The following is a 16,627-nucleotide window of genomic DNA, read 5'->3' on the forward strand; positions in this document are numbered from 1 at the left end:
AAACATTTATTACGATGTTAGGAAATTATTATTACAATGTTAGGAAACAATTAATACGATGTAAGGAAACGATTAATATGATGTAAGGAAACAATTATTACGATGTTTGGAAATTATTATTACAATGTTAGGAAACAATTATTACGATGTTAGGAAACATTTATTACGATGTTAGGAAATTATTATTACAATGTTAGGAAACAATTAATACGATGTAAGGAAACGATTAATATGATGTAAGGAAACAATTATTACGATGTTTGGAAATTATTATTACAATGTTAGGAAACATTTATTACGATGTTAGGAAACATTTATTACGATGTTAGGAAACAATTAATACGATGTTAGGAAACAATTAATACGATGTAAGGAAACGATTAATATGATGTAAGGAAACAATTATTACGATGTTTGGAAATTATTATTACAATGTTAGGAAACAATTATTACGATGTTAGGAAACATTTATTACGATGTTAGGAAATTATTATTACAATGTTAGGAAACAATTATTACGATGTTAGGAAACATTTATTACGATGTTAGGAAACATTTATTACGATGTTAGGAAACAATTAATACGATGTTAGGAAACAATTAATACGATGTTAGGAAACAATTAATACGATGTAAGGAAACGATTAATATGATGTAAGGAAACAATTATTACGATGTTAGGAAATTATTATTACAATGTTAGGAAACAATTATTACGATGTTAGGAAACAAATATTAAGATCTTAGGAAAGGAACATTACGATGTTTGGAAACAACTATTAAATTTGTTAGGAAACAAATATTACAATGTTAGGAAACAATTATTACGATGTTTGGAAACAAATATTATGATGTTAGGAAACAAATATTACGATGTTAGGAAACAAATATTACGATGTTTGGAAACAATTATTACAATGTTTGGAAACAATTATTACGATGTTTGGAAACAATTATTATGATGTTTGGAAACAAATCTTACCATATTATGAAACAAATATTACAATGTTAGGAAACAATTATTAAGATCTTAGGAAAGGAACATTACGATGTTTGGAAACAGTTATTACGACGTTAGGAAAGAACTATTACGATGTTTGGAAACAAATATTACGATGTTTGGAAACAAATATTACGATGTTTGGAAACAAATATTACGATGTTAGGAAACAATTATTACGATGTTAGGAAACAAATATTACAATGTTTGGAAACAAATATTACGATGTTAGGAAACAATTATTACGATGTTAGGAAACAATTATTACGATGTTAGGAAACAATTATTAAGATCTTAGGAAAGGAACATTACGATGTTTGGAAACAAATATTACGATGTTAGGAAACAATTATTACAATGTTAGGAAACAAATATTACGATGTTTGGAAACTAATATTACAATGTTTGGAAACAAATATTACGATGTTTGGAAACAAATATTACGATGTTTGGAAACAAATATTACGATGTTTGGAAACAAATATTATGATGTTAGGAAACAATTATTACGATGTTAGGAAACAATTGTTACGATGTTAGGAAACAATTATTATGATGTTAGGAAACAATTATTACGATGTTAGGAAACAATTATTACGATGTTAGGAAACAATTATTATGATGTTAGGAAACAATTATTATGATGTTAGGAAACAATTATTACGATGTTAGGAAACAATTATTAAGATCTTAGGAAAGGAACATTACGATGTTTGGAAACAAATATTACAATGTTTGGAAACAAATATTACGATGTTTGGAAACAAATATTACGATGTTTGGAACACAAATATTACGATGTTTGGAACACAAATATTACGATGTTAGGAAACAAATATTACGATGTTAGGAAACAAATATTACGATGTTTGGAACACAAATATTACGATGTTAGGAAACAAATATTACCAAGTTAGGAAACAATTATTAAGATCTTAGGAAGGGAACATTACGATGTTAGGAAACAAATATTACGATGTTTGGAAACAAATATTACGATGTTAGGAAACAATTATTACGATGTTAGGAAACAATTATTACGATGTTAGGAAACAATTATTAAGATCTTAGGAAAGGAACATTACGATGTTTGGAAACAAATATTACGATGTTAGGAAACAATTATTACAATGTTAGGAAACAAATATTACGATGTTTGGAAACTAATATTACAATGTTTGGAAACAAATATTCCGATGTTAGGAAACAATTATTACGATGTTAGGAAACTATTATTATGATGTTAGGAAACAATTATTACGATGTTAGGAAACAATTATTACGATGTTAGGAAACAATTATTACGATGTTAGGAAACAATTATTACGATGTTAGGAAACAATTATCACGATGTTAGGAAACAATTATTACGATCTTAGAAAAGGAACATTACGATGTTTGGAAACAAATATTACAATGTTTGGAAACAAATATTACGATGTTTGGAACACAAATATTACGATGTTAGGAAACAAATATTACGATGTTAGGAAACAAATATTACCATGTTAGGAAACAAATATTACGATCTTAGGAAGGGAACATTACGATGTTAGGAAACAAATATTACGATGTTTGGAAACAAATATTACGATGTTAGGAAACAATTATTACGATGTTAGGAAACAATTATTACGATGTTAGGAAACAATTATTACGATGTTAGGAAACAATTATTAAGATCTTAGGAAAGGAACATTACGATGTTTGGAAACAAATATTACGATGTTAGGAAACAATTATTACAATGTTAGGAAACAAATATTGCGATGTTTGGAAACTAATATTACAATGTTTGGAAACAAATATTACGATATTAGGAAACAATTATTACGATGTTAGGAAACAAATATTACGATGTTAGGAAACAAATATTACCATGTTAGGAAACAAATATTACGATCTTAGGAAGGGAACATTACGATGTTAGGAAACAAATATTACGATGTTTGGAAACAAATATTACGATGTTAGGAAACAATTATTACGATGTTAGGAAACAATTATTACGATGTTAGGAAACAATTATTACGATGTTAGGAAACAATTATTACAATGTTAGGAAACAAATATTACGATGTTTGGAAACTAATATTACAATGTTTGGAAACAAATATTACGATGTTAGGAAACAATTATTACGATGTTAGGAAACAATTATTACGATGTTAGGAAACTATTATTATGATGTTAGGAAACAATTATTACGATGTTAGGAAACAATTATTACGATGTTAGGAAACAATTATTACGATGTTAGGAAACAATTATCACGATGTTAGGAAACAATTATTACGATCTTAGGAAAGGAACATTACGATGTTTGGAAACAAATATTACAATGTTTGGAAACAAATATTACGATGTTTGGAACACAAATATTACGATGTTAGGAAACAAATATTACCATGTTAGGAAACAAATATTACGATCTTAGGAAGGGAACATTACGATGTTAGGAAACAAATATTACGATGTTTGGAAACAAATATTACGATGTTAGGAAACAATTATTACGATGTTAGGAAACAATTATTACGATGTTAGGAAACAATTATTACGATGTTAGGAAACAATTATTACGATGTTAGGAAACAATTATTAAGATCTTAGGAAAGGAACATTACGATGTTTGGAAACAAATATTACGATGTTAGGAAACAATTATTACAATGTTAGGAAACAAATATTACGATGTTTGGAAACTAATATTACAATGTTTGGAAACAAATATTACGATGTTAGGAAACAATTATTACGATGTTAGGAAACAAATATTACGATGTTAGGAAACAAATATTACCATGTTAGGAAACAAATATTACGATCTTAGGAAGGGAACATTACGATGTTAGGAAACAAATATTACGATGTTTGGAAACAAATATTACGATGTTAGGAAACAATTATTACGATGTTAGGAAACAATTATTACGATGTTAGGAAACAATTATTACGATGTTAGGAAACAATTATTACAATGTTAGGAAACAAATATTACGATGTTTGGAAACTAATATTACAATGTTTGGAAACAAATATTACGATGTTAGGAAACAATTATTACGATGTTAGGAAACAATTATTACGATGTTAGGAAATAATTATTATGATGTTAGGAAACAATTATTACGATGTTAGGAAACAATTATTATGATGTTAGGAAACAATTATTACGATGTTAGGAAACAATTATTACGATGTTAGGAAACAATTATTACGATGTTAGGAAACAATTATTAAGATCTTAGGAAAGGAACATTACGATGTTTGGAAACAAATATTACAATGTTTGGAAACAAATATTACGATGTTTGGAAACAAATATTACGATGTTAGGAAACAATTATTACGATGTTAGGAAAAAATTATTATGATGTTAGGAAACAATTATTAAGATCTTAGGAAAGGAACATTACGATGTTTGGAAACAAATATTACAATGTTTGGAAACAAATATTACGATGTTTGGAACACAAATATTACGATGTTAGGAAACAAATATTACGATGTTAGGAAACAAATATTACGATGTTTGGAACACAAATATTACGATGTTAGGAAACAATTATTAAGATCTTAGGAAACAAATTTTACGACGGCAGCAGAGACAGACAGGAAGTACCTAAAAGGCTGAGACTTCGACGAGGGGGAGGCGGCGGCGTGGGGGGGTGCGGCGTGTTTGTCCCTCGCCGCGAGATGTCCACGTCCACCAGAGAGACCGTCTCACCTGCAAAATAATATTTATGATGATTATTCGTGCTGGAACACTCTAAGGTGACTTTAAGGAAAAACAACGCTGACTAATTATTCATGACCTCCTCCAAGGCAGCTCCGTTCTTCTTCTACACTTTCATGGAAACTGTCGCTCTTTTGGTGCACGTCCAGGTAAATGTGCAGAAGCATTAGGGGGTCACTAAACACTAATATATCTTTCTATACAATTATTGATTGTTTTTTATTCCTTCTGTATGGATAATATCAATAAATGTATTATTCATGGTAATATATTTTGATTTATATCCTGAAATATTGTTTCATTTATAATCCTACAATAATTAATTATTTATTAATTAAATAGAAGTAATCTATATAGGGCTCTGCGATGAGGTGGCGACTTGTCCAGGATGTACTCCTCCGCCTTCCGCCCGAATGCAGCTGAGATAGGCTCCATGTAATTAGAGTAATGTTACCCACTTAGTTACTTAGTACAGAAACAGATGCAAAGATAGTGAAAACTGACAAGAGGGTTCACTCCTTTTCTATCATGTGTTTATAGATAACCCAAAAATAATATTTGATGTCTTTAGATGTTTGACTGATTTGCTCGGTCAGCAAATCAGCTTACGTGTTAGCTGCATCACAACTGTTGCTGAAGGAGCCACATGAAGTGATTAGTGGTTATGGATCCAGTATCGGACGACTTATTGATTGTTTTCATGTACAAAGTGTGTCCTTTTTTTTGGTGGTCAGAGTCCTCTTACCAGTGAAGGAAGAGAAGGAGGCGGGGCAGAAGGCACTTTGGGCCCGCGTCAGTCTGGGCTGGTTCAGGCTGAAGGAAGCACAGGTGATGATATCAGTGATCAATATAGAGGAGGATATCAGCGATCAATAAAGATGAAGATAACAGTGATCAATATAGATGAGGATATCAGCGATCAATAAAGATGAGGATATCAGTGATCAATATAGATGAGGATATCAGCGATCAATAAAGATGAGGATATCAGTGATCAATATAGAGGAGGATATCAGCGATCAATAAAGATGAGGATATAAGTGATCAATATAGAGGAGGATATCAGCGATCAATTAAGATGAAGATATCAGTGATCAATATAGATGAGGATATCAGCGATCAATAAAGATGAAGATATCAGTGATCAATATAGAGGAGGATATCAGCGATCAATAAAGATGAGGATATCAGTGATCAATATAGAGGAGGATATCAGCTATCAATAAAGATGAGGATATCAGTGATCAATATAGAGGAGGATATCAGCGACCAATAAAGATGAAGATATCAGTGATCAATATAGATGAGGATATCAGCGATCAATAAAGATGAGGATATCAGTGATCAATATAGAGGAGGATATCAGCGATCAATAAAGATGAAGATATCAGTGATCAATATAGAGGAGGATATCAGCGATCAATAAAGATGAGGATATAAGTGATTAATAAAAATTATGTCAGCGATTAATACAGATGAGGATATCAGTGATTAATAAAGATGATGATATCAGGGATTAATGAAGATGATGAAAGTAGGGATTAATAAAGATGAGGATATCAGCGAATAGTAAAGATGATGATATCAGCAATAAAGATGATGATATCAGTCAATAATAAACATATCAATAAAGATGTTGATATCAGCGATTAATAAAGATGATATCAGTAATTAATAAAGATGATATCAGCAATTAATAAAGATGACGATATCAGCGATTAATAAAGATGATATCAGCGATTAATAAAGATGATGATGTCAGCGATAAATAAAGATGGTGATATCAACAATTAATAAAGATGATATCAGTGATGAATTGATGATAATTCAGTGAATAATAAAGGTGATGATATCCGCATATAAATTAGGATAGCAGTGATTAATAAAAATTATGTCAGCGATTAATACAGATGACGATATCAGTGATTAATAAAGATGATGATATCAGGGATTAATGAAGACGATGATATCAGGGATTAATAAAGATGAGGATATCAGCGATTAATAAAGATGATGATATCAGCGATAAAGATGATGATATCAGTCAATAAACATATTAATAAAGATGATGATATCAGCGATTAATAAAGATGATATCAGTAATTAATAAAGATGATATCAGCAATTAATAAAGATGACGATATCAGCGATTAATAAAGATGATATCAGCGATTAATTAAGATGACATCAGCGATTAATAAAGATGATGATATCAGCGATAAATAAAGATGATGATACCAGCGATAAATAAAGATGGTGATATCAACGATTAATAAAGATGATATCAGTGATGAATTGATGATGAATCAGTGAATAATAAAGATGATATCAGCGTATAGATTAGGATAGCAGTGATTAATAAAGATTATGTCAGCGATTAATAAAGATGACGATATCAGTGATAAAGATTATATCAGTGATTAATAAAGATGATATCAGCGATTAACAAAGATGAGGATATCAGCGATTAATAAAGATTACGATATCAGCGATAAATAAAGATGATGATATCAGTGAGTAATAAAGATGATATCAGTGAATAATAAACATGATATTAATAAAGATGACGATATCAGTGATTAATAAAGATTATGATATCAGCGATTAATAAAGATGAGGATATCAACGATTAACAAAGATGATAATATCAGCGATAAATAAAGATATCAGTGAGTAATAAAGATGATGATATCAGTGATGAATAAAGATGATGATATCAGTGAATAATAAACATGATATCAGCGATTAATAAAGATGATGATATCAGCGATTAATAAAGATGATATCAGCGATTAATAAAGATGAGGATATCAGTGAATAATAAACATGATATTAATAAAGATGAAGATATCAGTGATTAATAAAGATGATGATATCAGTGAATAATAAACATGATATTAATAAAGATGACGATATCAGTGATTAATAAAGATTATGATATCAGCGATTAATAAAGATGAGGATATCAACGATTAACAAAGATGATAATATCAGCGATAAATAAAGATATCAGTAAGTAATAAAGATGATGATATCAGTGATGAATAAAGATGATGATATCAGTGAATAATAAACATGATATCAGCGATTAATAAAGATGATGATATCAGCGATTAATAAAGATGATATCAGTAATTAATAAATAATGATATCAGTAATTAATAAAGATGACGACATCAGCGATTAATAAAGATGATATCAGCGATTAATAAAGGTGATGATATCAGCGATAAATAAAGATGATAGCGATAAATAAAGATGGTGATATCAGCAATTAATAAAGATGATGATATCAGTGATGAACTGATGATGATATCCGTGAATAATAAAGATGATGATATCAGTGAATAATAAAGATGACGATATCAGCGATTAATAAAGAATATATCAGCGATTTATAAAGATGATATCAGTGATTAATTAAGATGACGATATCAGTGATTAATAAAGAAAATGATAACAGTGATAAATGAAGATGATGATATCAGTGATAAATAAAGATGATGATATCAACAATTAATAAAGATGATATCAGCGATTAATAAAGATGATGATATCAGTGATTAATAAAGATGAAGATAAACAATTAATAAAGATGATATCAGCGATTAATAAAGATGATATCAGCGATTAATAAAGATGACGATATCAGTGATTAATAAAGATGACGATATCAGCGATGAATAAAGATGATGATATCAGCAATTAATACAGATGATTATATCAGTGATTAATAAAGATGATGATATCAACAATTAATAAAGATATCAGCGATTAATAAAGATGATATCAGCGATTAATAAAGATGATTTGAGTGATTAATAAAGATGACGATATCAGCGATGAATAAAGATGATGATATCAGCAATTAATACAGATGATGATATCAGTGATTAATAAAGATGATGATATCAACAATTAATAAAGATATCAGCGATTAATAAAGATGATATCAGCGATTAATAAAGATGATTTGAGCGATTAATAAAGATGATGATATCAACAATTAATAAAGATGATATCAGCGATTAATAAAGATGATATCAGCTATTAATAAAGATGATGATATCAGCGAATAATAAAGATGACGATATCAGTGATCAATAATCATCTTCTAGGAGCACATAGATTCTGATGTATGGGCTGACAAACAGGAAGTGGATCACCTCACCTGTCCGAGTCCAGCACAGGTCCAGAAGTACTTTGCACGTCCAGCAGACTTCCAGCAGAGACCACCGAGGACGTCACGGAGGGTCTCTTGTCCAGAAGGTGCGTGGATCCGCTGCAGCTCTTAGTCCGGAACAATCTGCTGAGTCGGATCTTCAGCGAGCCCTTCTTGGACTTCCCCGGCACTTTCAGGGTCTTGTCGGCGCCGCCGGGGGTCCTGGGCACGCTGGCACACCTGTCGGGCCTCCTGCGAGGCGTGGACACCTCATGGCCCCGGGCGGGACTGCCGGTCCACGGTGAGTTCCGTGTCGGCGTGTGCGAGAGCGGGACGGTGGCCCGGGGTTCTCCCGGGCTGACCCGGTGCTGCTGCTGCGGGTCCAGGTGGGCTTCGGGCGGCCCGCCGACCTGGACTTGTAAACAGGTGAGCAGGTCTCTCTTCTCCTGCGCGTCCTCCAGACCCAAGCCGGCCACGTCCTCGCTCCCGAGTCCTTCCAGAACCAGCAGAGCGTCGCTGGTGACGGCGGGGTCGTCCGCGTGCTCGCCGGGCCCGTGTGCGCCCTGACACGCGCACTGGGGGAGCTCGCCCGCCTTGAAGAGCATCTTCGGAACCCCGCCGACCCCCAACTCCCCGAACCTGCGGGCCAGCTCCAGCACGGCACCCTCCCGGTCCCGAGTGATGCCGGCCAGCGGGCCGGAGCCTCCCGACAAGAGGGGCCACTCGGGCCGGCGGCGGAGCTCCGCGGGCTCTGCGGACACCGGGACGGCGGCGTGCGTGGACCAGGTCCCGTCCAGCCGGTTCTGCTCCCGCTGGACTCCAGCGGGATTGAGCGTGTTGTTGTTGGCAGTCAAGTGGGAGCAACCCGCACCGGAGCTCTGGTCCGCAGCCAAAGGGTTCCTGTTCAGACGGTCCAGGTCCGCAGTCCGCATGAGATCCGAGAAGACGAGCAGCTGAGGCCGCAGTCCGGGAGCGAAGTCGCAGCTCGGGGCCTCCGCGGGGCTCTGCGGCCGAGGCGGCGCGCACAGCGGGGCTCGGCCGCTGTCAGGTGCAGCAGGGCCGCCGCCGCCGCTCGCCGGGGCTTTGTTCCGGCATCCGCCGGGATGCTCAAGGCCCGAGTCCCGGCCGAGGTCCAAGCTCGCCTTGCCGCCGCTGTGGGCCACCACGGCCGCCGCGCTCTCCGCGTCCGGGCGGTCCTCCTCGGCCGCGGAGACCACACGCATGAGCACGAAGTCGGGCGACATTTCCTGCGCGTCGCTCGTCATTGTCGACGCTGACGATGGCGGCCACACCGATCCGAGGGCGACGTCACATAGCGACGGCCCGCAGACGCGAGCGAGGGCCGCGCGCCGTTAACGCGCACCGGAGACGAGACGGCGGGGAGACAAGATGTCGGCCGCGCGCATCCTCCGCGGGGGTCGCCGCTGCAGCGAGCAGATGGGAGTCGGGACTCAGGCGGGCAGCTAGACTCCGGTCACGGCCTCCCCCCTCCTCCAAGACCACCTTGGTCACGGCCTGGCCCCACCCGCCCGATGACGACGACCACGACGACGATGATGATGATGATGATGATGATGATGATGATGACACTTTATTTTCACCTCCATTTTGCTTTCATTCACAAATCAACACATTTTTTACTCATACTTCAAATAATGTTCGCTGTATAAAATATTACACAAAATATAAAAGCCTATTTTAGTGCAGTTTTAACGACACGTAAACAAAATAATCCACATTTTGACGAATAAGAACAATAATATATTATTTTATTACAGCGACACAAAGAAAAGGTTGTTGCATTCTACATTTGTCCAGCAGGTGGCAGCCAACATAAAAACATGACTCAATGTATGCGCTTGTTTTGTTTTTTGTTTTCCAAATAACTTCATTTATAAACTAACATGGCATTACAATCTACAATAAAAAATAAATAATGAAATAAATAATGTGCATAGTAAATATGTGTATAAAATAAGTAACAAGATAATACAAACATGTAAATACAAAAACATAGCAAAAAAAAATCTGCTACTAAACAAATAGTTTAAAAAAATAAAAATAAAATAAGTCATTTTGCTTTATAATATATGTAGACTGGACTGTATCATACTTTTTTTTTAAAACACACAAAAAAAAACTTTTTCATAATAAAACTACTTCCGGAACAATATCTAGCAAGAAATAATGTGTACTTGTTTTGAAAATGTATTAAAAAAAAGTATATTTTCATTTTCAGACTATTCAAACATCTGTATTATGTTATTTATTATTTATTTTATTTTATTATTTTTATTATTTATTTTATATTTATTATTTACTTATGTTGTCATTGCGATAAAGTTGGATAAAGGTTGTTGCATTCTACATTTGTCCAGCAGGAGGCAGCAAACATAAACACATGCCTCATAATAATGCGCTTGTTGTTTTTTTTCCCCAAATAACTTCATTTATAAACTAACATGGCATTATAATCTACAATAAAAAATAAATAATGAAATAAATAATGTGCATAGTAAATATATGAATAAAATAAGTAAATAGTAAATAGAAAAACATAGCAGAAAAAAAAATCTGCTATTAAACAAATAGTTTTAAAAAAATTAATAAAATAAGTCATTTTGCTTTATAATATATGTAGACTGGACTGTATCGTACTTAAAAAAAAAACACTAAAAAAAAACTTTTTCATAATAAAACTACTTCCGGAACAATATCTAGCAAGAAATAATGTGTACTTGTTCTGAAAATGTACAAAAGACATGTTTATTTTTATTTTCAGACTATTCAAACTATTATATTGTCATCGCGGTAAAGTTGGATAAAGGTTGTTGCATTCTACATTTGTCCACCAGGAGGTAGCAAACATAAACACATGACTCATAATATATGCGCTTGTTTTTTTTGTTGTTTTTCCAAATAACTTCATTTATAAACTAACATGGCATTACAATCTACAATAAAAAATAAATAATGAAATAAATAATGTGCATAGTAAATATGTGTATAAAATAAGTAACAAGATAATACAAACATGTAAATAGAAAAACATAGCAAAAAAAAAATCTGCTATTGAACAAATATTTTAAAAAAATATTCATAAAATAAGTCATTTTTGGTAATCATTATTTCAGCGTTAGCTTTATAATATATGTAGACTGGACTGTATCATACTTTTTTTTAAAAACACACAAAAAAAACCTTTTTCATAATAAAACTACTTCCGGAACAATATCTACCAAGAAATAATGTGTACTTGTTTTGAAAATGTACAAAAAAAAGTATATTTTTATTTTCAGACTATTCAAACATCTGTATTATGTTATTTATTATTTATTTTTATTTTATTATTTTTATTATTTATTTTATATTTATTATTTATTTATGTTGTCATTGCGATAAAGTTGGATAAAGGTTGTTGCATTCTACATTTGTCCAGCAGGTGGCAGCCAACATAAAAACATGACTCATAATATATGCGCTTGTTTTTTGTTGTTGTTTTTTTTCAAAATAACTTCATTTATAAACTAACATGGCATTACAATCTACAATAAAAAATAAATAATGAAATAAATAATGTGCATAGTAAATATATGAATAAAATAAGTAACAAGATAATACAAACATGTAAATAGAAAAACATAGCAAAAAAAAAATCTGCTATTGAACAAATATTTAAAAAATATATTCATAAAATAAGTCATTTTTGGTAATCATTATTTCAGCGTTAGCTTTATAATATATGTAGACTGGACTGCATCATACTTTTTTTTAAAAACACAAAAAAAACCTTTTTCATAATAAAACTACTTCCGGAACAATATCGAGCAAGAAATAATGTGTACTTGTTTTGAAAATGTACAAAAAAAAGTATATTTTTATTTTCAGACTATTCAAACATCTGTATTATGTTATTTATTATTTATTTTATTTTATTATTTTTATTATTTATTTTATATTTATTATTTATTTATGTTGTCATTGCGATAAAGTTGGATAAAGGTTGTTGCATTCTACATTTGTCCAGCAGGTGGCAGCAAACATAAACACATGCCTCATAATATATGCGCTTGTTTTTTTTTTTTTTTTTTTCAAATAACTTCATTTATAAACTAACATGGCATTACAATCTACAATAAAAAAAATAATGAAATAAATAATGTGCATAGTAAATATATGAATAAAATAAGTAACAAACTAATACAAACATGTAAATAGAAAAACATAGCAGAAAAAAAAATCTGCTATTAAACAAATAGTTTAAAAAAAATTAATAAAATAAGTCATTTTGCTTTATAATATATGTAGACTGGACTGTATCGTACTTAAAAAAAACACTAAAAAAAAACTTTTTCATAATAAAACTACTTCCGGAACAATATCTAGCAAGAAATAATGTGTACTTGTTCTGAAAATGTACAAAAGACATGTTTATTTTTATTTTCAGACTATTCAAACTATTATATTGTCATCGCGGTAAAGTTGGATAAAGGTTGTTGCATTCTACATTTGTCCACCAGGAGGTAGCAAACATAAACACATGACTCATAATATATGCGCTTGTTTTTTTTGTTGTTTTTCCAAATAACTTCATTTATAAACTAACATGGCATTACAATCTACAATAAAAAATAAATAATGAAATAAATAATGTGCATAATAAATATATGTATAAAATAAGTAACAAACTAATACAAACATGTAAATAGAAAAACATAGCAAAAAAAAAAAATCTGCTATTGAACAAATATTAAAAAAAAATATTCATAAAATAAGTCATTTTTGGTAATCATTATTTCAGCGTTAGCTTTATGATATACGTAGACTGGACTGTATCATACTTTTTTTTTAAAAACACAAAAAAAAACCTTTTTCATAATAAAACTACTTCCGGAACAATATCTAGCAAGAAATAATGTGTACTTGTTTTGAAAATGTACAAAAAAAAGTATATTTTTATTTTCAGACTATTCAAACATCTGTATTATGTTATTTATTATTTATTTTATTTTATTATTTTTATTATTTATTTTATATTTATTATTTATTTATGTTGTCATTGCGATAAAGTTGGATAAAGGTTGTTGCATTCTACATTTGTCCAGCAAACATAAACACATGCCTCATAATAATGCGCTTGTTTTTTATTTTTTTCCCAAATAACTTCATTTATAAACTAACATGGCATTATAATCTACAATAAAAAAATAAATAATGAAATAAATAATGTGCATAGTAAATATATGAATAAAATAAGTAAATAGTAAATAGAAAAACATAGCAGAAAAAAAAAATCTGCTATTGAACAAATGTTTTAAAAAAATAATAAAATAAGTCATTTTGCTTTATAATATATGTAGACTGGACTGTATCGTACTTTTTAAAAAAAACACACAAAAAAAACCTTTTTCATAATAAAACTACTTCCGGAACAATATCAAGCAAGAAATAATGTGTACTTGTTCTGAAAATGTACAAAAGACATGTTTATTTTTATTTTCAGACTATTCAAACATCTGTATTATATTGTCATTGCGATAAAGTTGGATAAAGGTTGTTGCATTCTACATTTGTCCACCAGGAGGCAGCAAACATAAACACATGACTCATAATATATGCGCTTGTTTTTTTTATTTTTTTTCCAAATAACTTCATTTATAAACTAACATGGCATTACAATCTACAATAAAAAAATAAATAATGAAATAAATAATGTGCATAGTAAATATATGAATAAAATAAGTAACAAACTAATACAAACATGTAAATAGAAAAACAGCAACAAAAAAATCTGCTATTGAACAAATATTTTTAAAAAATATTAATAAAATAAGTCATTTTTGGTAATCATTATTTCAGCGTTAGCTTTATAATATATGTAGACTGGACTGTATCGTACTTTAAAAAAAACACCAAAAAAAACCTTTTTCATAATAAAACCACTTCCGGAACAATATCTAGCAAGAAATAATGTGTACTTGTTTTGAAAATGTACAAAAAAAAGTATATTTTTATTTTCAGACTATTCAAACTCTTATATTGTCATTGCGATAAAGTTGGATAAAGGTTGTTGCATTCTACATTTGTCCAGCAGGTGGCAGCAAACATAAACACATGCCTCATAATATATGCGCTTGTTTTTTTTGTTTTTTTTCCAAATAACTTCATTTATAAACTAACATGGCATTACAATCTACAATAAAAAATAAATAATGAAATAAATAATGTGCATAGTAAATATATGGATAAAATAAGTAACAAACTAATACAAACAAGTAAATAGAAAAACATAGCAGAAAAAAAAAATCTGCTATTAAACAAATATTTTTTTTTAAAAAAGTAATTTTGCTTTATAATATATGTAGACTGGACTGTATCGTACTTAAAAAAAAACACACAAAAAAAACCTTTTTCATAATAAAACTACTTCCAGAACAATATCAAGCAAGAAATAATGTGTACTTGTTCTGAAAATGTACAAAAGACATGTTTATTTTTATTTTCAGACTATTCAAACATCTGTATTAAATTGTCATTGCGATAAAGTTGGATAATGGTTGTTGCATTCTACATTTGTCCAGCAGGAGGCAGCAAACATAAACACATGCCTCATAAGAATGCGCTTGTTTTTTTTATTTTTTTTCCAAATAACTTCATTTATAAACTAACATGGCATTACAATCTACAATAAAAAATAAACAATGAAATAAATAATGTGCATAGTAAATATATGAATAAAATAAGTAACAAACTAATACAAACATGTAAATAGAAAAACATAGCAGAAAAAAAAAATCTGCTATTAAACAAATAGTTTAAAAAAATAAAAAATAAAATAAGTCATTTTGCTTTATAATATATGTAGACTGGACTGTATCGTACTTATAAAAAAAAAACACTAAAAAAAATTTTTTTTCATAATAAAACTACTTCCGTAACAATATCAAGCAAGAAATAATGTGTACTTGTTTTGAAAATGTACAAAAGACATGTTTATTTTTATTTTCAGACTATTCAAACTATTATATTGTCATTGCGATAAAGTTGGATAAAGGTTGTTGCATTCTACATTTGTCCAGCAGGTGGCAGCAAACAAACACATGCCTCATAATATATGCGCTGTTTTTTTGTTTTTTGTTTTTTTCAAATAACTTCATTTATAAACTAACATGGCATTACAATCTGCAATAAAAATATTTTAATTAAATAATATGTGGATAGTAAATATATGAATAAAATAAGTAACAAACTAATACAAAAAATGTAAATAGAAAATCATAGCAGAAAAAAACAATATTTGCTATTGAACAAATATTAAAAAAATAAAATAAAAAAAAGTCATTTTTGGTAGTCATTATTACAGCGTTAGCTTTATAATATATGTAGACTGGACTGTATCGTACTTTAAAAAAAACAACAACAAAAAAACAAGGTTCAATGGTCACGTGACGTGGGTGCAGATAACCTTTTCATAATAAAACTACTTCCGAAATAATATGTAGTAAGAAATAATTTGTACTTGTTTTGAAAACGTACAAAAGACATGTTTCTTTTTATTTTCAGACTGTTCAAACTATTAGATTGTCATTGCGATAAAGTTATGATAAAGGTTGTTGCATTCTACATTTGTCCAGCAAGTGGCAGCAAACATAAACACATGCCTCATAATATTAGTGCTTGTTTTTTTGTTTTTTTTAAATAACTTCATTTATAAACTAACATGGCA

At 31.0% G+C, this 16,627-nt stretch overlaps 1 protein-coding gene across 2 annotated transcripts in view; it reads right to left on the minus strand.

The window, feature by feature from the left end:
• The window catches only part of socs7 (suppressor of cytokine signaling 7), a 40,422-nt gene extending 30,005 nt beyond the window's left edge, over positions 1-10,417 (minus strand). For both annotated transcript variants that reach the window (XM_062026352.1, XM_062026351.1), the window contains exons 1-3: positions 8,911-10,417; positions 5,485-5,552; positions 4,626-4,730 (exon numbers count right to left, since the gene is read on the minus strand). In XM_062026352.1, the coding sequence (XP_061882336.1) occupies positions 4,626-4,730; positions 5,485-5,552; positions 8,911-10,166 (1,429 nt within the window). In that variant the 5' untranslated portion in view covers positions 10,167-10,417. The remainder of the gene's footprint in view (positions 1-4,625; positions 4,731-5,484; positions 5,553-8,910) is intronic.
• Positions 10,418-16,627: the final 6,210 nt, after the last annotated feature.

The sequence above is a fragment of the Entelurus aequoreus genome, linkage group LG18, assembly GCF_033978785.1.
Source record: "Entelurus aequoreus isolate RoL-2023_Sb linkage group LG18, RoL_Eaeq_v1.1, whole genome shotgun sequence".
In the NCBI taxonomy this organism is placed as follows: Eukaryota; Metazoa; Chordata; class Actinopteri; order Syngnathiformes; family Syngnathidae; genus Entelurus; species Entelurus aequoreus.